Source organism: Dysidea avara, chromosome 9, assembly GCF_963678975.1.
Source record: "Dysidea avara chromosome 9, odDysAvar1.4, whole genome shotgun sequence".
Taxonomy (NCBI): Eukaryota; Metazoa; Porifera; class Demospongiae; order Dictyoceratida; family Dysideidae; genus Dysidea; species Dysidea avara.
The window spans coordinates 18,728,345-18,752,270 of NC_089280.1; the positions used below are offsets into that span (position 1 = coordinate 18,728,345).

Genomic DNA, 23,926 nt, shown 5'->3' on the forward strand with positions numbered 1-23,926 from the left:
GTATGTAAACTATAATATATCCGCATCAGAATATTGTGACCATCATTATATAAGTACATGCAAGGCATTTTAAACTTGAGTAGAGATCATAAAACTATAAAGAAAAAAAAATAGCCATAAAACTAAGAAAATTAACAACAAAAACTATTGAGCAAACTACCCTACTACAACTAAATTACAAGAAATGCAACAGTATGAGTAGTGCCTTAAAATCAATCCAGTCACTACAAAAGTTATTGACCATTTCCATTTAGTTAGTACAAGGGAACTATTGCACACTACCTGCATGTCAGCACCTATGCAGTAGTGGAGAAAGAAATGGGAGGATAAAATAAGTAAATAAGTTCATAATGCATCCACTACATGTAGCTGCTGTGAAAGGTGAAAAGGCAAGCTTAAGAAATCAAGTCTGTAGTAGAGATTTTCTTATAGCTATAGAGATAGATATTCAGTCAAATGAAAATTCTATATAGAAACTTCTGTGGTCTCTCTGGAGGCACATTAGGGTTTAAACATTGCCAAGCTGTTGTGAAGGAAAAGTGAGGCTATAGTTTTTGGGGTGATACTTTTGGGCATGTAATCCCTAACCTTATAATCCCTATATCGTACTATTACAAGAAAGTACATCTATCAACCTATGTAATTCTATGTATTACTTCTCTGATACAGGCACATTACTTTCAACTTATAGCATAGTAGAGGGAAATATAGTCCCAGGGAAGGAAATAGTTGAGCTAAAGAACAAAGAAAACACATAATTGAAACGTGTTACTAGATATATATTCAGGTTGCATGCACAATGTGTACAAGGTAATTATTGTGTAAGTCAAATACCCTACATAGCTTGTTGCTTAGATACGTTTACAACCATCTACTACCAGTTTAATGAACCCTATTACACTTAGCACTTATGATGTTTATGTATGTGTGCATGCATGCATGTGGATGTGTATATTTCTATACTCCAGTATAGCTGAGAAGGTTCTGCATGTTTTGAAAGAATGCATTAGCTACATGTGTAGTATTAGTGTTATATCATTTCTTCTGATGCTAACACAATCATGCAGTCAAAGAGTGATTGAACATATATACTTGTCAAAATATTTTATCATGAGTCGCTTTAGCATAATATCATTATATATACCTGTACACTACATGATTACAAAGTTTCACTTTTTTGGTATACACATATGTATAACGCAAGAGAGTTGGTCTCTTTCCATTATGCAGTTGGTATGGCAGGGGCAAATATCCTGTCCCTGCCATACCAACTGCATAATTAGGTCTGAGTCAAATATGGTCAAAATTTTTCCCAAACTGCTGTCAGGAAATTTCCCAAAATTTTCACCAATTACAGACTTTCAGTGTTTCTATTATGCTTGCATTATGTTCCAAAGTTAGCAACATCTGTTACAATCATATTTTGGAATATTTTAATCAGTGAATTCTCTATTAGAGTATTTCACTATAAACTGACTGTTCTATTAGAGTGTATCGATCTAAAGAACTTATTTTGAGTGCTCTATTGCAATTTCCATTGACTGCTCTATTAGGGAGTATTGCTCTATTTTCATGGAATTAAGCTCTGTATGTAGTTTTAAATATCCACCTAGCTAATATTCCAGCACATTTCAAGTCATGATTAAGAAGAAGATGTTCAATTTCCAATTCTTTTTCCTTAATGCTTAAAGAAAATCATTGTGGATGTTCTGTTTGAATAGTTTGATTTTTAGCAGCTTTAATCCCTTCCCCTTGCTATTTTCGTTTTTTCATCGTCTGTGAATAAAACATAATTGAACCTGTAACTTCTACCTAGTGCATGAAGCACCCCTAAATCTGCCTTTACACAGAAGTGAATTCAGGATTTGGAAGAGGGTGCACCAGTTATATGAGCAGGGGTCTGGGGTGCAGTATGTACTTGGATGATTCTGTGTTGCATTACAATTGTTACAGTTACAATAACTTGTTGAATATGATAAAACAAAAGATCTTTATGAAAACGTGAGACAATGTGACATGTTAATTACATGATCTTGCTGTAAATAGAGATCATGGGACATAGGTCTGTACTTTAGTGATGGATCCAGGGGTAGCAAGTGCACCCCTTCTCTAGCTCTTACTACACACTAAAGCCATTCACAATACTTTAACATACTTAATATTGGCTAAATGATGTTCACCAAAGCAACTCAGTAATGGACCAAGGGGACACAGGGAACACATTCCCCCTTCCCCTTCCTCCATCATCAAGCCAGAGTTTCAAGGTCTAATAAAACAGTCAAATACTCTAATAGAACAGTTATTGCATGTAACACGAATAATCCTTTAAGTATACAAAATTTCTGCAAATGCAGGTTTTCATGCATGCTGAGTACAGTAGTACTAGTGGTTGTCCTATATGTTCTATATGATGCAAAATAGCTACATTGCTAAACTATAATCACAGAAATCATCACTGTTGCTGGTTCCTACAGCATGCACACATTTAATGAGGACCACTCAAAAATCATAAATTAATATTTAATTATCACCACAAAATTAAGATGTTTATATATGTACACAAAATTACAGTACTACAATACGTATCAAAAATTTCGATGTTGAAATCTATAATGCCTACATAGCTATAACTTCTGGGGGCTGTGCATCCATACCCCTTTCTTGTATAACTATACCTACTACCCTAGTTCACCTCCCTGCATGGACATACAAATACAATAGCCTTCTTCCAGCCTGCTGGTATGATAACTTGGTATATCGAGAGAAGTGGAGAACTGGATGAGAGAATTCACTCATTCAAAGTTTGCACAATTTCAAAAGTGAATTGTAGAAATCTAGCAGATATTATAGACTTGTGCCAATTATGTCATTATAATTTCGAGCATAATGTAGGTTAGCAGAAGCATCAAGCATTATGCCAGCATAATAGGATGATTTTCAAGATCTTTATTAAATGCGCAATGTGTGCACCAAAAATACAGCAATCATGAACACACTACACATTATTAGCTACTGTATTTCATATTATGCAATATGTTATTGTTTTTTATTGTTTCTTGGATTCATACTTCACGGAAATAAGACCCACGTACTGTTATGGAACATGCAGTCACTGTCCAATACAGCAGTCAGGAAAGGCTGATATACTTTAATAAAATAGCCAACTCTAGAGCATAATTTTGAACATAATAGGCTGGATTTTTTAGCACTGCACTCAAAAGCATAATAGGCTATTTTCAAAACATAATTGGCTCAAGCCTAGCAGGTATTGAATTGCAATTTTTGGAAAATTTATGGTATACAAAAGATACCAGTTTTAATTTTGCCAAAGTAGGAAATTTGCTAGTAGGGATAGGGTTAGATACAATGTTTGCAAAATAAGCCAAAACAAAAGTACTTCTGTATAAATTGTTGCTAATAGTTGAAACTTTAACTCACAATTGAAAGTTCTATAGCATATAAGTGTGCACATGTTCACAGAATTACATGGTAGGTTTGAAGGATGCCACGTCACATTTGGCGAGTTGCTAAAATTGGCAACAGCTAATTGATCATAAAGTAGCCAGTGGAATTTCTTGGGTTGCCAATTTTGGCAATTTGGTGACTTCTTAGTGATATTAGAAACCTCATTAAATTTGAAAGATCAAAGGTTTTTATGCATACAGTAATTCAGGTAAACAGGGGGCACACCACCAATTCATCTCACCACTCCAGTGGCAAGTATAGCAGTGGATTGCTTCAGCACATCAGTGGGAAATCTAGGTGGGAGTAGTTGGGCATTATAGAAACTGGCAAAACGGACAACAGTGCATGGGGCCCATTTCTGATCAAGCTACTCAAACACAAGTGGGTTAAGCTCCCAGTAATCCTCTATGCGACTAAATAGTCAGCTAGCTGGTCCTCAGCCAAGCAGGTTCAATTGAAACATTGTGGTGACCACACAATGAGAATATCAACAGAGCTTCCTTTTGCAGTTTTACTACCCACTTGGAGGATATGTGAAACATTCTGGTTATCTTTTAGCCTACAATTTTGAAGTTTTTGTATGAGAGCCTGAAATACTAGCCTCACAGCATTACAGCACAAAGTTTATGCCAAGTGGAACTCTGCTGGGCCTCTACAGGATCCCAGTGATCATGAGCAATGTAATGACCTTGATCAACAGTAATACCACCAAAACCAGTATCACTAGCACAACTCGCACAGCACTAGGCTGACCAGTGCCATACTAGCCGAGAGTCATACTCTTGTAAATTATATATAATACCAAAAACAAAACTTAACAAGAGTTTCTGAATCCAGTGGTATCATGCCATTCCATGAATACTGTGTGCTTAAAACTGCATGCATGTAAACTCCTAGTCATTAGTCTATATTCACAGGGTCCACAGCAAATGTTACCCATGCACATTCCTAGCAATAATGACGAGTTGAGAGTGTACATTGGTCAATAGAAACAGACACCAAGCTTAGTAGCTCCTGGATTTTTTCTAGATGACACAGTGACCTTCCCTTTAAGGTCTATTTCAAAACCTAACCATGACATCCAAAACGACAGTTCCCATGAAGACCTAACTGGGTGAGCAACAAAGCCAGCCTTGGAAAGGGAATCCTAGAAGTCTTAATTAGCTTTATCAGCTTGCACTGAGCAAATGCCATCATCCAGGTATGTGACTATACTTTATGACCATGACCCCTCCAATACTTAACTAATGGTCTGTGAAGTTTGGTAAAAAGAACAGCAAGTGGAGGACAACCCAAAAGGAATAATATGATTGATTCCCCTCTAAAGGCCATGCAAAGCCCATGCAGATACTACCAGCAACTGGCGGATATCTGTGTGTATGGTGATAACCAGATTTAAGATCAAATATCTCCTTTGTCAAATAACAACAGCACATGCAGTATGAAGGTTCTCCAGCATGTTTAATACTCTCCTTCCAAAGGAAGCAATTGAGATGCCTATAAGGTTTATCACCGGTCTCTTCTTGCTATAGAGCCATCAACAACCAATAGGGGACTACATATAAAAGGCTGGGAGACTACCTGAGCAATACAATTACCTGCTAACAGTTCGGCCTAGGTGACAAACTCACGCTGGGCAAAAGCAGAATTGTAATTAGGGGCAAAATATTTACTTGGATCAGAATATAAGGGCAATACATAGCCATGTCTTATCGACTCTACTAGCACTCATTCTGGGGCATTCAGTTGATCAACCCATTCCAAAAACTCAGGTGATCTTTCAGGCACCCTTGCACCCTCATGGTGGACTGTTTCCCAGCTGTGTCAACTTCCCACACACCAGCTCACTCAGCATCATACTCATAATCAGATTCAAACATTGAGACAAAATCAATTGGCACTGACTCACACAATATACGTGCTATCAACTGAACCACTACAATGTTAAAGTTAAGGTGGTACCACAACACCTAAATTTTTCTAAAAACCATGAAGTGTTATAGTCACTCCCATTGCTTCTGTAACACCCTCATGAATGAAATCCCACAATTGAAAGTTTCTTTGGTGGTTACAAATTGTGACTGACATAAAGTGTACAGAAAGACAAGCAAGTAAGTACATTTGTAATCCTGTTGTATTACTGTATTTCACAGGTCAATATTATTGTGTTTCCTAAATAACTACTAATGTAAATGAAGGATCAAAGCAGCTCCACCCCATCACAGCTTTGGAAAATTTAAAATGGACGCCAAGCATATCACTATAACACCCCACTATAGCTATAATATTATATTTCTTGTAATACCTTGGCACCCCTTTTTAACACCCTGCGAGTGTCATCACAGCATGCACCTTTTAGGATGCTATATTTAAACGGTAGTAGACTACCACAAGTTGTTAGTATAGTACAGCATTTAGACCATTATACATTTCAAATCAAATTTTGTAACTTGTACCTGTGCACTTTATTATCACACAAGTTGTCGGTACATGGCATTTCATAAAATGGAAAAATGCAGTTCTCTTTGACCCAGCCATGCCAGCAAAAACATTTGCTCCATGCTTGGCCCCATGCATCATTAAAATAACCAGGCTAACAGGTATCACACATGCAAGTGGACTCCAGCTGTAAAGTGTGATAATTACTGGCTTCCGAATTTTAACAGTGCTTGTACTAACACGTGGTGGTGTTATGTTAGCAATTGACATGAGTATTCCTAGCAGACTGTAACCAGTCCTGATGGTATTGAAGTGGTTACCGTTGAAATCCTGACCAGCAAGCCCTGTAAAATCTGTTTATTGTATAATCCTCCAAATAGTGGAACTGACTACCAAGACTATTTACTTTCATATGTATCTCTTCCAATGAAGGAGGAGGATTGTGTTTATGGGTGATTTCAACACCCCAGATGTTGTTTGGTCAACACTAAGTGCAAGCTCCCGGTTTTCTTCTAAAATCTGTGATCTAATAATTCAGCATAACTATACCCAGATTGTTGAATATTCTACTCACGTCCAAGGAAATATTGGATCTCATAATTACTATAAATGCGATGAAAATATTTCTAGTCTCCAAATTCACACAGAAGATAACCTATTGTTTAAATCAGACCACTACCTTTAATCTTAACCTACCACATAACTGTAATGCCACAAACGGTAAGTGATTCTATTAATTTATAAGATTACTCTAAGGCAGACTTTGATTCAATAAATGAATACCTTTCACATGTTGATTTTTAACCCTGTTTTAATTCCTCTGACGTAGAATTTGTATGGGTTTTAATTAAAGAAATTCTACTTGATGCAATTCACCAGTTTGTTCCACAAATCAAGATAAAACTTAATGATTTTCCCAAATGGTTTACCCCAAGCTTAAAGCATAAAATCAAATGTCTTTGTTTACTTAGAAAGCGGTACTCAAAATCTCCCACACCTCATATTAAAGATCGATTGTAGGCTGCTGAGTTTGAAGCTGCAGAAGAAGCCTCAGCTGCTTGATCTACATATGAATCTAAGCTCATCAATTACTTTGCTACTACCAATCAACCCAAGATATTTAGCTACATCAGAAGTCTGATCCTATTCCACACACTGCATTATAATGATAACAGCACAACCAATGATAAACAAAAGGCATCACTGTTTAATAATTACTTTTATCTGTGTTTACTACTACTAATATTAACCAACCCCCACATAGCGAGCCTCTAGACTCTAAACACCCAACAACATTTAGTTACAATTGATATTTCTTAAGAAGATACTTTCAATGCTCTTAATTCATTGGACCCACACAAGGCAGTTGGTATTGATGAAATTAGGCCAAAATTTCTGAAAAACTATGCTTCATTTCTGTATAGACCACTGCACTATTTATCCAACCTTTCACTTCGCAAACATGTTATCCCACTAGAATGGTGGACTCACACTGTAATTTCCATATTAAGTCTGGTAACAGAGGATGAGTTACAAGTTACCATCCTATATCATTGTTATGTAACACCTCAAAAGTACTTGAAAAATTGATTTATGATAAAAAATTATTGACCATCTCAACAAATTTATTTTACTTGCACAATTTACATTCCTCAAAAATAGATCTATAATTCAACAACTGCTTATTCTTTTCAACAAAGTAATAACACTAATCATCAAACTGACGTTATTTATCTGGACTTCTGTAAAGCATTTGACAGTGTGCCTCATAATCAACTATTGTTAAAACTAAATTGTCTTGGTATATCTGGTAACGTATGGCTATGATTTAAATTCTACCTCCTACTCTGTCAACAGTGTGTAAAGATAAATAATCAATTTTCTGATTTCCTACCAGTCTTATCAGGGATTCCTCAGGGTAACATTTTGGGTCTTCTGGTGTTTCTTGTCTATGTTAATGATCTATAAGACCATGTATTTAATTCAATATTATTACTATTGGCAGATGACACAAAGTGATTCAAGACTATAACTGATATAAATGACAGTCTCGATCTGCAAAGGGATGTAGATATTCTAGATGGATGGAGTATCAACTCTGATCTACTGTTCAGTCTTTCTAAAGTTTTATTAATGTCCTTTAAACCTCACCTGCAAACATCCTACTCTATAGGCAACAATGTTATATATATCCAAAGTGACTACTACTCATATCCAAAGTGACTACTACTATGTATCCAAAGTGACTACTACTTATTAATGTCCTTTAAACCTCACCTGCTAATTGTTTGCTCAGGCGTGGTCTGGGCAAGTACAGGTGTGTGTTATGTTGTGATGGCATCATAGGGAAAGTCTTGGACTGGTGGGCTAATTGAGATGCTGAACGTAATGCACACAAACTGATTGTTACTTGATTCCAAGTGATTTTAAGGTTATTCGAATAGACGATTATGGTTGTATTTTTCAAGATTTGAATATCGATTACGTGAGTGCCTATATTTCATGCATTGGATTGCTCTATGCGTTTATTGGGCAAGATAGCCGTATTGTTAGGTGTTTATGTAATAGTTATACCATGGCTGCGAGGGATTTTGCTGATATATACACCCAAAGAACAAGATACCATGGCTGCGAGGGATTTTGCTGATATATACACCCAAAGAACAAGGGCCACAGGCCCGAGGGCTGCGGGTGTATATGTCAGCAAAATCCCAAGCAGCCATGGTACAAGTGATATATATCACTTGGGGCGCACTCACCTAATAGGTGAAAGAACTAACGAGAACTCATCCCATTTCTTTTATACAGTAGCATCTGAAGATCGATTGTGGTTTTAATAGCGTGGGCTAATAGCCATCAAAACGTTGTCCATACGTTAAAACGTCATTAATACGTTACTATGTTTCAACACGCAATGTTAGAAAACTTGCGATTGTGGGATGGAGTTTATATTGTTATCATTTTTGTACTAAGTTAAGCCAACTAACTTCGCTATTGGGACAGTAAGTAAGTTATTATATTAAGTTAAGTACTTAGAACTGTAAGTTACTAACCTATTTCAACGTAGTGGTAATAGCTTTGCTGTTCCGTAAAGGCTGATACGTGGTGGGTAGAAATACGCATCTACAATCGCCCAAACAATTATTTTGTGCCTTCATTATCCTTTAGTAACCACCAACTAGTCTATCTTAGCCTATGTACTAAGCTTAGCAACCTCTACAAAACCGAGTCCCACAATACAAAGCTCTATGTCGCTCAATATAACGAGTCAAAGCGCATCGATTCTCTGAACTGGCTGGGTATCAAAGTCATTGGCAAACCGCTTTCCCATGATATTGCCCGGGCAATATGCGAGTTAAACACCGAGCGGCGCCTTTGAACGCCCACGCCAAAGTGGTATATAAACTTCGTATCCTTGCTGTTGGAGACTGTCTCACTGATGTATCAACCATTCTGGTATTTGTTTGCAAAAATCGCCTCGTTTTGGCCGAATTTCAGCATATAAATGGCTAGCAAGCTTCAATTATAACCATACTCCGCATGCAGGTACTTTACCTAGTACTGGTCATTGATGACCCGCGGCGCAGTTGCTGCTCTGCTGTTATTGTTATTATCTACTTTACCAGTTAGGCACTGGAGGGTGTACACAGAAGGCAGAGCCTGTTCGAGGTGTTTACCCATAGCCTAGGAGCCTAAGCGAAAATCTTTGAGCTAAATATCCTGAAGTGAAACGGGACTGCTTGTCCTGTGCTCCAGAGGAAGAAACATTTTGTCTGTTTATTTATATTATCATTGTCTTAGTAGCAACCAATTTTTCACACATACTTTTGCTACTTAAATTACACACCTTCAATAAATGTTTCACAAGCTGCCGTTCCAGTTAATGGTAGTGGGTGCTTCGTACTTCGTAATGCACTTTACTGGATTAAAATCCATGCGGTATTTATTGAAATATTTCAAATCAAAGTTTGCAAAATAAAAATCCCCATAGGAATCCCATACATTAATAATTGCGTACGTAATTCTAATTGGAAGAATATGGCACCGGTGATAGCCAAAGTTTCCGAGTGTTTCCGTGGCAGATGAGGACGAAGAAAGTGTTCCTGGGCAAACCGTATATGCTGATTTCGATTATGCCGTGTGTTTTTTGATTGGAGGACGATTGACGTTGGATTACGACGAAAATATGGCCCTTTTAAAGGTAAATCGCTATCTAGCACTGTTCAGAATTCAGCATTACAATCACCGTGGGCTTCAAGGCATCCCTCTGTATCGATGCAAGTGTAGTTTGAAGGTGAGCAGTTTGTTGTCTTGCGCGGAATTGCAATATAAGGTTCAAGGTTGTACATAATCTTTTTCAAAAGTGGAGACTGGCATGTGATACCAACCTTACATGGCTCCACACTTACCTGATGTTATATTCTGGTGTATTTACTGCTGTTTTGATCCATTTTATAGCAGCTTCAGTGATTGCAATTTTGATCAAAAACTATTTATAATTTCTCTTTGCAGTATATAGTGATGCCATTGTGTTATATAATAATTATTATCCTTAGTGCTTACAATGTGACAAATAAAGCTGAACAGTGTCCAAACAGATCTATTTTAATAATAATATTGGTCTTACATTTTGTATCTGATTGTCATGTTTCCGAAGTATTTGTTGATTGTGACTTGTGATGCCATTACTTATCATGTTATATAATATTACTGATTTTTCTAGTTAGCTATCCTTGAAAATGCATTGGGTACCTGTGTGTACGTAGTATTACACAATACACACAGTTTCATTTGTGAATCACTTGCTTTATTCATGTAATATTCTGAGTGGTCAGTCTACAAAGAAGTGGTCACTCTTGAGAGGTTTTACCTAGCTCATATGCTGTTCTCCATAAATAGTTATGTGGTGAAAATTTCATGTCATTATTAGTTTCCTATCTAGATTTATGACACTTTGAATATTGTGTTTGGTGTCGTGCGATATATGTAAAAAGCATTGAAAATACTGCACACAAAAATCATCACACTGTCAACTTCTTTTGCTTATATCTTTTGATAGGAACCATCAATTGGGGTGACGTTTGCACTAAAATGACCCTGAAAAATAGCACAATATTTGTCATACCAGTGAATGCATGGAATGTTAATTATTTAATTTAGTTGGAAATCTCTAGTCTTAGTATCTTTAAAAAAATTTTTTGTCTGTTGTCAAAAAGCTGCACAGATCGTGCAGCCACCAGACACTGACCAATAAAATCAAACCACCAATACTTTGAGTGGATGATAGACTACTTGAACAATGTTGAGAGTGAATATCGTGGCATACGAAGAACCTTACGAACCGCTGCAACGAAAAATCACGTGATTTTAAGATATTCAGTTGTGCCGTTTTCTGCCAGAAGAAAGTGACAAACTTGGCTGCCACACTGGTGTTATTTAAGTTACACTTAGCCTAACACATGACAAAAGTTAGGTAGTTGATTGGAGGATATCGATTTTTCGCATTGCGGACCCTGCCTAAGGGCGCTTTTCTTAATCCTAAGGGCGCTTTTCTTAATCCTAAGGGCGCTGTTCCTAATCCTAGGCACTAGGGGCGTTTTCTAACCCTAGGGGTGCTGTTACTAACACAGTAAGAGCAAAATTACGCGACATTACGATAAAGCCGAAATGATAACATACTGTACGTAATGGCTAGTTTTTTTCTAGTCCCCTTTTCTTTCTTTTGTGTGGAGGCGGGAAAGAAAAGGGTCTGGTGAACACAGTATAGCATCGTCGTTGGGATATCCCGAGATTGTGGGGATTCTACAGCGCAGCTTCCGGATTGTTGTTTGGTGCAAATGACGTGATCTGCTGCATTTGCGTCCTGTTTACCATAGATATTTCAGTAGTAGCTATGGTAACAGGATGCAAATGACGCAAATATTACTAAATCACATCATTCGTGCCAATCAACAATCCAGAAGCTGCGCAGTAGAATCCCCACAATCTCGGGATAGCCCAACGACGATGCTATACTATGTTCACCAGACCCTTTTCTTTCCCCGCCCCCACACAAAAGAAAGAAAAGTGTCTGGCTACGTGAGACTATCTTTTTTCCCCACCCACACACAAAGGAAAAAAGTAGTCTGGCTACGCGAGACTATTCCGTTTGTCGAGAACTAGTAACTATGATATTATATTTGTAGTACATTACATAATGTTCTATGTATCACGTGTACGTATGTATATTAGTGCTCATCATGAAGTGTGAACACGTGTAGCTGAAACAGCAGTTCTGTTGTTCGCGGCGTCTGAATCATCCTTCGAATAGCCTTCGAACCTTATAGTCGTACTAACTTACCACTATCTCTCACATTTGGTGCTTTATCAGACCAGGGATTCGATGGATGCAGCTCAACGTGCCCGAGCTTCCAGACGTGGTGGGCGCTCATCTGTGACGAAACTCCTTGCTAAAGCCCACGCCATCACTCAACCAGGAACTAAAGTCACTCCCCAATCTATTTCGCAAGCGAACAGAGACACTATAGACCTCATGTTAAGCCAACTGTCAGTGAAGAAGCGCCAATTAGAAGAACTCGACCAGACAATCCTCGCAGCCATCACTACTGAAAAGGAGCTCGAAGATGAAGTGACTGACACTGAGATGTACCACTTCGAACTGGCCGAGAAGATCGCCAGCTTAAAGAAGTTCTCTATGCCATCAACACCCAACATCACAAGCCAGCCGTTACCTCCGACATCAACACAGCAGCAGCGGCAGGAACAGAAAGTATCACAACAGCCTGTGGTGCAGCAGAATAATGCAGAGACTGGTGCAACTGGAAATTCCACCCCGTCAAACTCCGTGAGTAATTCATTGTCGCACACACCTGTTATACATGATGTGGTTCAGTCTGTGTGTCAGTTACCCAAACTAACTCTTCCTACCTTTAGTGGGGACTCCCTCCAATTCCAAACCTTTTGGGATTCATTTGAAGCAGCTGTACATAACAGTAAGGGGTTAACTGGAGTACAGAAATTTCACTATCTAAGAGCACAGCTGCTGGGTGATGCAGCCCATGTCATTGACAACCTCCCCCTAACAGACCTGAACTATGAGCACTCTGTGGCTTTACTCAAAGACAGGTTTGGGCAGCCCTATAAGTTGGTCAATGCACACATGGATGCGCTAATGAACCTACCCAAGCCTGTTAACAATCTGGCCAGTCTTCAAGCCTCTCATGACAAGTTGGAAAGCCACATGAGAGCACTTCAGTCCTTGGGCAAATCTCATGATACCTATAGCGAACTTGCATGTTTACGTCACGCGTAAGGGTACACGCCCATTTATGGTATCACGTAAATAAAAATCCGTATGAAACGTATTGAAAACTGTTACAGGCGTGCGCTTTTGTACCTATTACAGCTACATTCTACCGTATATTTCTATGAAATTTCGTGTGGTTAAAGCCAAATCATAACGTTATCTTGTCGCGAAAACCGCTTTTTAATACCTGTTTCAGAACGAGAGTTATGGAAGGTGATAATAGAATAGACAGTACCGCTGCTTTAGAACTCACTGAAGAAACCAGTTCGAAACAAACAAGAGTTAGGGGCGGATATACGTGTTGTGTTCCTGGTTGCTACTCAAACAATAAGAGAGATACGACGCTTTCTTTTCACAAGTTTCCCCAAGATGAACCATACAGAAGTAAATGGATTAATAACATAAAGAGGAAAGATTTTACTCCAGGTGAACACCACCGTGTATGCTCTTTGCACTTCAGAAATGGAAAGAAAATGGGAACGACCGATGTTCCAGTGTTGTTTCCTTTATTACCCAAGCCTTCTTTCAGAAAGCCTCCCACAACACGACCAGCTCCTGCCCAAAAGCAGAAATCCACGTTAAGTAGTAGTACCTCAAGTACTACTGCAGATTCTGACAGCACAGAAAACTCCCAATGCCAGACATCTGAGTCTGTTGTTGAAAAGCTGCAGCATGAGATTGCAGAGCTTAAGGTAAAGGTTGAAGTCTTAACAGCTGAGAAGTTTTGTTTACAACGTTTTGCTGGTAATGATGACGATATACGCTTTTATACAGGATTTCCTTCATATGCTACACTCTGCAGCTTTTATGAATATTTGGGTCCAGCAGTGAATCAGTTAAATTATTGGGGATCTGATTTCAATAGTGACCGACCAGCTGGAACAGATAAGCGTGGTCCGAGCTGAAAGGTACAGCCTATTGATGAATTATTTATTACTCTGTACCGACTTCGTTACAATCCTTTGGAGAAGGACATTGGTGATAGATTTACTTTACATCCAAGCACTGTTTCACGTATTGTGATAACATGGATTAATTTTCTCTATTTTAAGTTGAAGCAGTTGCCAATATGGGCCTCCAAACAGACAGTTAAGGACACAATGCCAGCTTGTTTCAAAGTTCACTACCCACAAACTCGAGTTGTTATTGATTGCACTGAAATTTTTATACAGATGCCTTCATCATTTAGAGCTCAGTCTCAAACATATTCTCAATATAAAAGTCACAACACCGCTAAAGGTTTAGTGGGAATATCTCATAATGGAATGGTCACCTTTGTATCACATTTATATGGTGGACATGTATCAGATAAAGCTGTAACCCAAAGTTGTGGTATAATTGAACTTCTTGAGGAAGGCGATGTTGTAATGGCAGATAAAGGTTTTGACATACAGGATTTACTGGTAGAAAAAAAGAGTCATTCTGAATATTCCTCCATTTCTAAGAGATAGAGACCAGCTAACAGTTGAAGAAGAGGCCGAAACAAGACAAATTGCCTCTGTGCGGATCCATGTGGAGAGGGCCATAGAACGGGTGAAAATTTTTTGTATCCTTCAGGGTGTTGTCCCTTTGTCTTTACATGAACAGTTGGACCACATTTGGTTTATATGTTGTGTACTTACAAATTTCTTGCCTCAACTTGTTGAATAATATTTCATCTGTAATAAAGTATGTAATAGTCAGTTACAATAATAATGATGGAAACTATAGTTGTGTGATAAATAATACTGTGAATATGATAATAATACAGTTTACATTGTATGTATTTTTTTCTCCAATATAGGTACCATTCTCTTAGTAAAGAAGTCCTTAAGCTTGGGTAACATCTTCATCCAGTGAGATTCCTCAAAACTGATGCGTTCGACTGACACTTTCTTGTTTGTGTATACTACAAAGTCACACCACTTCCTACAGCTGATGGCCATTTGTCCCTGAATTTGATAATAATAATTGTGTTTCTGTTTGAGTGTAAGAGTGTCACCTGTCAGTTCGCAACAAAAATCTTTATATTCAGCAGCTTCACAAGGGTCCACATCACGGTATTTGTAAGGACATTTTATTTCTAATATGCCATTTGGATCAGTGCTACTACAGTCTGTTATCAACCCATCTGGAGACGCACCCAGATAAGGAAAGTTTGGATTGATCATCAGACCTGTTTGGGTAACTATAACAGTTCTTTGTTGCATTGCCATATGCTGAATATAAGCCTCTACAGCAAGTGGCTCGTTTTCTTTTCCCCAAACACATGGTGTTGGTGTATATTGTTTTTGACACTGACTCGTAATGCTATTTGCTAATTTAATACCAGGGTTTGATGGGAGCTTTTTACACACTCGGCCAAAGTATGAGGCTGTTATCCTACACTGTCGTGCCTTAAACCATGCTGAAGATTTTGATTGCTCTTTTGTTTCTAACTGAATCTTTTCAGCTTCTTCTTGGCTCACTCTAACATACGCAAACACTGCTTCCTCTGGATTTGTGCTATGTGTTTCTGTAGCCATTTCTTCAATAATACATGAATCTTGTTCAGTAGGATCACATGTTGATGAGCTAGGCAAACAGACTTCTCTTTCTACAAGTGGTCTGCATTCATTTCCTCTTAGAACAATAGGAAATGGAGGGTTATCTGTATGTGATTCTAGGCTTGTGCACAGAGCACGGATTTGATCTTCTGACACAGCTTGAAGTGATGCTGGGCAGGCACGGTATTCTTTACGTTTACTACTTCTAGTACACTCTTCTTCAGCTTTGCGTTTACCATATGTATGGCGCACAATTAGGATATCTGAGAAGAAAATAGGACCATCTGTAGATTTCTTAGTTACATTCCATTGCTGAGGCTTGTCGGTGCAGGTTTTATGGTCTGGAATTACTTTGAGCTGGCTTTCAGAATAGTTTAATACACAATACAATAGAGCTGCAACATGTTTACAACAGCCTCCACCTCCTGCCTTACATTTACAATGAGCACCACACACTGCACCATTTGATCTGTACAAACAAACTGATGTTGAATAGTTTACCGATGTTTTGAAAGAGGCTTGTACTAATGCATTAAAATAGCATTGATTCTGATCAGCACTTCCTGGGTAGAATTTGACTCTTTTCACATGATCATCTTGGAAAAGCCTATATCCAGCCTCTTTGTGTTTCATAGCTCCTGTCGTCTTATATGTCTTCTTGGCTGATGATTTTTGGTTATTTGCAACTGATTTTGAGTTGGACACCAAGTGTGCAAATAGGTGATCATATGAAAACTTTGGTAGATCATCTAAATTATTAGTCCAACCATCAGTTGGTAATACCCAACTTGTCACTGACAATTGCTGGTCAGCTTTCTCTCCAGTATGCTGGCCTCCATCCGGATCTACTAAACGAGTGGCTATGCCAGTTGCTATATAATCGCGTACTCTACACAAGTAATAAATATATTATAATAATGATTTACTTGAGTGTATGAATCAAAATCTATACAGTGTATGAAGTAAAAGAAATACTAATTTCTACAGTAAGTGTAATTTTAAAAACACCGAGCAATATAACGATAAAATGCATATGAAACTTAAAGTACACTGCATCATGATTAGCTACTAGTCTCGTGTGGCCAGACCCTTTCCGCACAGCCGCTTATCGATTGGAAATTATAAGCGCCGCGCTACAAGGGTCTGGAATAGTTCATGTATTTTAAAAAATCTACAATCCCCAGTGGTTGGGGAGTGTAAATTGGCTCACGCGATCCCTTAATCGCCAAAGTGATCTGATTACTGAAGAATGAGCTGAAGAAGGCCTCTGGGGATGACGAGTATCGACCAGTGTAGATTTTTCCTTCTACCCACTACTGAATCTTCAACAAGTACGGCTGAATAAAGACAAACAAGCTCAGTTCATCTCGAGTTACAAGGAAAGTAGGCGAAAGGTTTTAAGCGGATTTTCCGATCAAAACAGACTAAAGATTCAAGGGAACACACGTTGCATTTTGTACCTTTGTATCTTAGGTGTTACCCAATCAATCAATTGTCACCAATAACGTGTCGAAAAATTTCATGTTCATGAACTATTCCAGACCCTTGTAGCGCGGCGCTTATAATTTCCAATCGATAAGCGGCTGCGCGGAAAGGGTCTGGCCACGCGAGACTAATTAGCTACTTGTAGTTTACCTCTTAACAAGGTCAGCTTTACGTCCAGAGAGATTAGCTCCTCTGCATTTCAACCATCGCTTAAGCTCCACCACATGCAGCTCGCTGGGATCCCGACCAGATAAAGAGGCACCTGGTATATCGTCTTCTGTTAGCTCTGTGGGAGTGGATTAATAGTTCACTATCTACTCACGTAACGTACCGATAGTTGACATAGTGACCGCAGCTTCTGTCTTATCATCACCTTCCATAACTCTCGTTCTGAAACAGGTATTAACAAGCGGTTTTCGCGACAAGATAACGTTATGATTTGGCTTTAACCACACGAAATTTCATAGAAATATACGGTAGAATGTAGCTGTAATAGGTACAAAAGCGCGCGCCTGTAACAGTTTTCAATACGTTTCATACGGATTTTTATTTACGTGATACCATAAATGGGCGTGTACCCTTACGCGTGACGTAAACATGCAAGTTCGCTTACCTATTCTGCAATGCTTACTCCTATGGTCCTGGGAAAGCTCCCCACAGAACTGAGGAAACAGTTTGCCAGAGACCACAGCAGTGGTGAATGGACCATTAAGGAGGTCATGGCCTGTATTTTAAAGGAACTCCGGGTACTTGAAGTAGGACATTGACTTTTCCAAGGAACTGCACAGTGCTACTGCATCCCTTCACACTGCAGTTAGAAAGCCTATAGCCAAACAAGAGAAGAGGGAACCAGCATGTACCTATTGCAAGGGCCCACATACTGCCAACCAGTGCACTGTTGTCAAAGGCCACCAGCAGCGAACATCCATTGTGAAGGCAGCTGGGTTGTGCTTCAACTGCTTGGGAAACCATAGGGCCTCACAGTGTACCTCTCGTAGGCGATGCAAACACTGCAGCCAAAAGCATCACACCAGCTTGTGCCCTCCCACAGATGCTGCCTCTGCCCCAGTATCTGCTCCTGTGAACAACAGTGTACAACCACCTCCCACTACCAGCAGTGTACCGCCATCCCTTACTAACCAAACTCAGCCGGTCCCTCCCCAGGTTCCCCTAACAAACAGCACGGGTACATACACCACTGTTACTAGGCCCCAACCTCCTTTAGAACTAGCCTGTAGTGCATGCCTCCTGAAGACTGCTATTGCGACTGTTTCAGCAGGTTCAATTAGCACAGAAGGCAACATTCTCTTTGATGAGGGGGCACAGCGTTCCTTCATGTCCCAAGAGCTCGCTGACACACTTTGCTTGCAACCAACACGATCAGAACAAATCTCCCTGTCGTCATTTGGTAACCAGGCTTCTTCTGCTAGATTCCTTCAGGTAGCTACCATTTTAGTACACACTCAGGATAGGAGTGTTGTCCCAATATCAGTGTTGGTGGTACCACAGCTTGCAGCTCCACTGCAAAATTCTGTGCGGATGGAAGTAAGTAAGATGCCCCATTTGAAGAACTTACAATTGGCCTATCCTGTGACTGAAGATGACAGCTTTGAGATTACCATTCTTGTAGGAGCTGATTACTACTGGACATTTGTCCAAGACCAGGTCATACGTGGCAATGGTCCAACAGCAGTTAAGTCTCGTCTGGGCTACCTACTTTCTGGTCCTCTACTACAACCATCAACTACTGTCAACTTGGTCCATGTCAATTTTATAGTGGCAGACTCCCAGAACCTGGACACCTTCTGGAAACTGGAGTCAAGTGGAACCTCCCCAAGCGCCATTGACAATGGTGATGATTTTTTGAAGACATACATGCAAACTAGCATTGCCCGTCAGCCTGACGGAACCTTATCACTCAAATTTCCTTGGAAGGAGGACCATCCCTTCCTACCCTCCAATCTCCCTATCTGTGCTAAGCGAACCAGATCCCTAGCTCAGAGGTTAGCTAAGGATCCAGAACTCCTGAGCATGTATGGCCAAATCATTGCTGAGCAAGAGTCCAAAGGGTTTATTGAGAAGGTAGACAACTTCAACACCAAACAGACGCATTACATTCCCCATAGGGCTGTCAGGAAGGACTCGGCTACCACACCAGTCCGCATTGTCTATGACTGTAGCTGTAGACAGTCAGCCCACCAACCCAGTTTGAATGACTGCCTTCATGTGGGGCCACTCTTTCTTAACCACCTTTGTGCCATACTACTACGCTTCCGTTTGTATGTGTATGGCTTCTCAGCTGACATAGAGAAAGCGTTTCTCCATGTGCAGCTTGACAAGTCCGATAGAGATTTCACCCACTTTCTTTGGCCAACCAATCCTAATGACCCTAACAGTCCATTCCAGGTGTACCGGTTTAAGGTTGTCCTGTTTGGAGCAAGTTGTTCACCATTTATGCTTAATGCAGCACTGACATACCATCTACAACAACACCCATCAGCAGTGTCTACCAGCGTAGCAAGAAGCTTGTATGTTGATAATGTAGTTTCAGGCTGTGACACAGAGGAAGAAGCCATTCAATACTTTCTAGAGTCCCGTTCTTTGATGAACCTATCAAAGTTTAATCTACGAACCTGGGCATCTAACAGTCCTTCTGTAAGAGCCCTAGCAAAGCAGTACAGTGTTGCTGAGACAAAGGACACAGTTAAAGTGCTTGGTTTATGCTGGGACGTTGGATATGATAAACTATCACTATGTTCTAAACCTGAGCCTATCAGAACCCCAGTTACTAAACGGGAAATCCTGCGATACACCTCTTCCATTTTTGATCCACTAGGCCTAGTTACCCCAGTGACCATAACTGCCAAGCTGCTACTGCAAGAGCTTTGGCAGGACAATGTATCTTGGGACACTGAGCTGAACAACACCTATCAGCTCAAGTGGACCACCATTGTAGCAGATATCTCAATTGCCTCACAGCAGTGCTTCCCGCGACAGTGCATCCCTAAGCTTGATCTCTCTTCCGCAGTTCTGCATGTCTTTGCGGATGCAAGTCCAAAGGCATACGGAGCTGCCGTCTACCTTCAATGTGGTAACTACTCATCACTGTTAATATCTAAGTCCCATGTAGCTCCACTAAAGCAACACACATTACCCAGGCTGGAGCTCATGGCAGCAGTCATTGCAGCTCACCTAGGTTCCTTTGTAGTGAACTCCCTTAACCATACAGTGACCACCATCTACTGGTCAGACAGCCAAATAGTTCTGTGTTGGCTCCAAAGTAGGAAGAAGCTTAAACCATTCATTGACCATAGGGTGAAAGAAATTCTAGCTATCTCTTCAAGTTGGAAATACTGCCCAACTGCCTCTAATCCAGCAGACCTCTTAACCCGTGGACTGTCAGCTGACCAATTTATCCACTCCACGTTGTGGAGACATGGCCCTCCGTGGCTATCATCTCCAACTGAATGTCCCACCTGGAGTCCTTCGGAAGCCCTAGTTGTACTGGCTAACAGTGTAGAGGGCCCTCCATCATCTGTTAGTGTCCACAACACAACGTTAATGCCACCTACGAGTAGCATATACAATATAATTGACGCTTCTACCCACAGCAGTTATACCAAACTGCTAGACATAACTGCTTATGTCCTCCGCTTTGCCCACAACACTAGGCAAAAGTTATTCAAACTTAAGGGACCATTAACACCTTCAGAACTATCAATTGCCAATACCCACTGGGTGTCCAGTGCTCAGCTGCAAGGCTTCCCTGGAGAAGTAAGTAGCCTACGCTCTAAAACTTGTTCCCCACAGCCACCGTTAGTAAGACAACTTCGCCTGTACCTTGACCACTCTGGCATAATCCGTTGTGGTGGTAGGATCCACAATGCTCCGCTTTCAGAGTCCACTAAGTTTCCTCTCCTTCTGCCATCGAAGGACCCCTTCACTTCACTCCTCATATGGCACACTCACAAGCAACAACATCATGCAGGGGTGACTATGACATTGACAGCTCTCCGTCAAATGTATTGGGTGCCATGTGCAAGGCAAAGGATCAGAGCCCTGCTGAGGAAGTGTGTGACCTGTAGGAAACTAGCTGGACGACCATACACTGCACCAGATCCTCCACCACTTGTAAAGGCCCATGTACAGTAATCCCAACCCTTTGAAGTCACCGGTGTTGATTTCACAGGTGCACTATTTGTAAGAGGTGAAGATCAAGGGGAACACAAGGTGTATCTCTGCCTATTTACGTGTGTGGCCACTCGTGCAGTACACCTTGAGATAGTGACAGACCTATCTGTGGAATGCTTTCTGCAAGCGTTCCGGCGTTTCAGCAGCAGAAAGTCAATGCCACGGCTTGTTCTGTCGGACAATGCCTCAACCTTTCTTTCTGCTGCTGAACAGCTGAAAGCATTGCTCTCCTCACCCTCCCTGACTAATGCCCTATCTAAGTCTGGTACAGAATGGAAGTTTATCCCCAAACGTGCTCCCTGGTTTGGGGGGTTCTGGGAGAGGCTGATTGGGTTGACTAAGCTGGCGTTGAAGAAGGTTTTGGGAAGGGCATTTACTACCCTAAACAGTCTTCAAACCCTTGTTGTTGAGATTGAAGCCATTCTCAATGATCACCCTCTCACATATGTCCCTACAGACATTAGTGACCCTGACCCAATCACCCCCTCCCACCTGCTATATGGTAGGAAGATGGTTTGTGTACCCTACCACATGACCCCACAGTACAACAGGTGTGATCCCGACTATGGAGAGGCTGAGATACAATCAATGGCCAAGAAGCAAGCTGCCCTCCTTCAACACTTCTGGACAAGATGGAGGAAAGAATATTTAACTAGTTTGAGAGAGTTCCACCGAGCCAGTGATCCCAACATTCAAACATGTGAAACCAGGAGCTGTCATCCTAGTCCACGATGATACTCCTCGTATCAGCTGGCGACTTGCTGTAGTAGAGGACACCATTGCTGGAGAAGATGGTCTTGTAAGAGCAGCCAACATTAGGACATCCACAGGCAAAACAAACCGTCCAGTGGCTAAGTTATATCCCCTTGAGGTAACTGCTGCTGACCCTTTGCTCAGGCGAGTCTCAACAGTCCAGGACAAGTCAGTCAACTCAGATGACCAGGCAGTCAACCAAGAAAAGAGCAGTCTACAAAGAAGACCTGTTCGCACAGCTGCAATCCGGGGCAGACAACAAGTTAAGGAATGGACTCAATCATTATGTGGCCCCCAGGAGGATGTCGAGAACTAGTAACTATGATATTACATTTGTAGTACATTACATAATGTTCTATGTATCACGTGTACGTATGTATATTAGTGCTCATCATGAAGTGTGAACGCGTGTAGCTGAAACAGCAGTTCTGTTGTCCGCGGCGTCTGAATCATCCTTCGAATAGCCTTCGAACCTTATAGTCGTACTAACTTACCACTATCTCTCACACCGTTCCGTGGTTTAGTCCATCGTTCCATTCCGTAGAATAGATCCCACCCACAAACACACGTATGCTCAGGGCCGCCCACAGGGGGGTACCTGGGGAATTTTTCCCCGAGCCCCAGCCTGAAAGGGGTCCAGGAGGCCCCCACGAAGGGCCCTTTGAATACCTGTTTAAAAGATCGATATACTCTAATAGAGCAGTCAGACCTAAATACTCTAATAGAGCAGTCACAGTATTCTTCAGAGGAGCAGTGTAGCAAGCTTATAAATAAGGAGACATGGTTGGTGAGGGGTAGCTATTGTCATTGTCAGTATGTAATGACCTTTTTTTTTTGGGTCTTCAACTTACAGCTTGGATGCTCTGGGACCCCACTTTAACTCTTTGTCCTGGGCCCCTTAATTTCTCTGGGCGGCCCTGCCAATAGAAGTACTAGATTGTTCTAGAACATTCTATGTATGTTCTATTAGAAGTCCTCAAAAAATGTGCACTTTATTAAAGTATTCCAATAATATTATCAAAATAATATTGAATTAAATCATGCAATGAAATACATTTATAAGTCTGTCTTCAATAATCATCATTGTATCTACATAGAAAAGAAGAAATGTGAATAAAAACAAACCTCAAAGTCAGCCATAGGCTGGTTTTGGGGCCTCATAAAGTACAAAAAAAAGTGAAATCCACACAAAACAGCCAAGCTGTGAAAAAATGGTGCGGCCTTAAAAAGCCTGGGTGAAAAAAGTTGTGAAATCAAAGGTGGTGGTCAAGAAATGGCTGCAATGATGTTAATGCTTAAAAAATTAATAATGGCTGTGTGCATTATTAAAATTTATTAGTATTAACATCATTACAGCCATTTCTTGGTTGCCACCTTTAATTTCACATCTTTTTCACCCAGGCTTTTTAAGGCCACACCATTTTTTCACAGCTTGGCTGTTTTTGTGTGGGTGTATAATATCTTGCACATTACTAGGCTACAAATTGAGTTCCTTCATAGTTCCACTGCTAACTAACAAGATTAGCTACAGAGTACCAGTTAACCATACAATATTGTAGTTACCAGTATATCAAGAGCTGTGGCAATCAGTGACATTGATGAGCACTCTCGTAGTTCAGTCAAGAACCTATAGTAAATTGTCATATAGAATTATGCACAATGCACCATGTACATTCATAAGCAACTGTACAGAAAAATTTAAGTGTTACATGCGGTCACTGTTCTATTAGACTATTTCACTTATTGCTCTATTAGAGTATTT

General features: G+C 40.3%; 3 protein-coding genes and 1 long non-coding RNA gene across 4 annotated transcripts; 3 read left to right on the top strand and 1 right to left on the bottom strand.

Moving 5' to 3' along the window:
• The first annotated feature begins 13,352 nt into the window (after positions 1-13,352).
• Positions 13,353-16,780, top strand: LOC136266320 (uncharacterized). Its single transcript, XR_010706056.1, has 2 exons — positions 13,353-14,878; positions 14,994-16,780. It is a non-coding gene; the product is annotated as an uncharacterized lncRNA (long non-coding RNA).
• Positions 14,368-17,769, bottom strand: LOC136266319 (uncharacterized). Its single transcript, XM_066061330.1, has 3 exons — positions 17,552-17,769; positions 17,371-17,506; positions 14,368-16,624 (listed from the first exon to the last, which is right to left on the bottom strand). Exons 1-3 carry the CDS (start codon positions 17,598-17,600, stop codon positions 14,962-14,964), a joined length of 1,848 nt encoding a protein of 615 aa, XP_065917402.1. The 5' UTR covers positions 17,601-17,769; the 3' UTR covers positions 14,368-14,961.
• A 786-nt stretch (positions 17,770-18,555) lies between these two features.
• Positions 18,556-21,372, top strand: LOC136267544 (uncharacterized). Its single transcript, XM_066062707.1, has one exon. The coding sequence runs from the start codon at positions 18,556-18,558 to the stop codon at positions 21,370-21,372; it is 2,817 nt and encodes a 938-aa protein (XP_065918779.1).
• Positions 21,373-21,567: 195 nt separating this feature from the next.
• Positions 21,568-22,480, top strand: LOC136267545 (uncharacterized). The gene is made up of 2 exons (XM_066062708.1): positions 21,568-22,090; positions 22,137-22,480. Exons 1-2 carry the CDS (start codon positions 21,568-21,570, stop codon positions 22,478-22,480), a joined length of 867 nt encoding a protein of 288 aa, XP_065918780.1.
• The last annotated feature ends 1,446 nt before the right edge of the window (positions 22,481-23,926 follow it).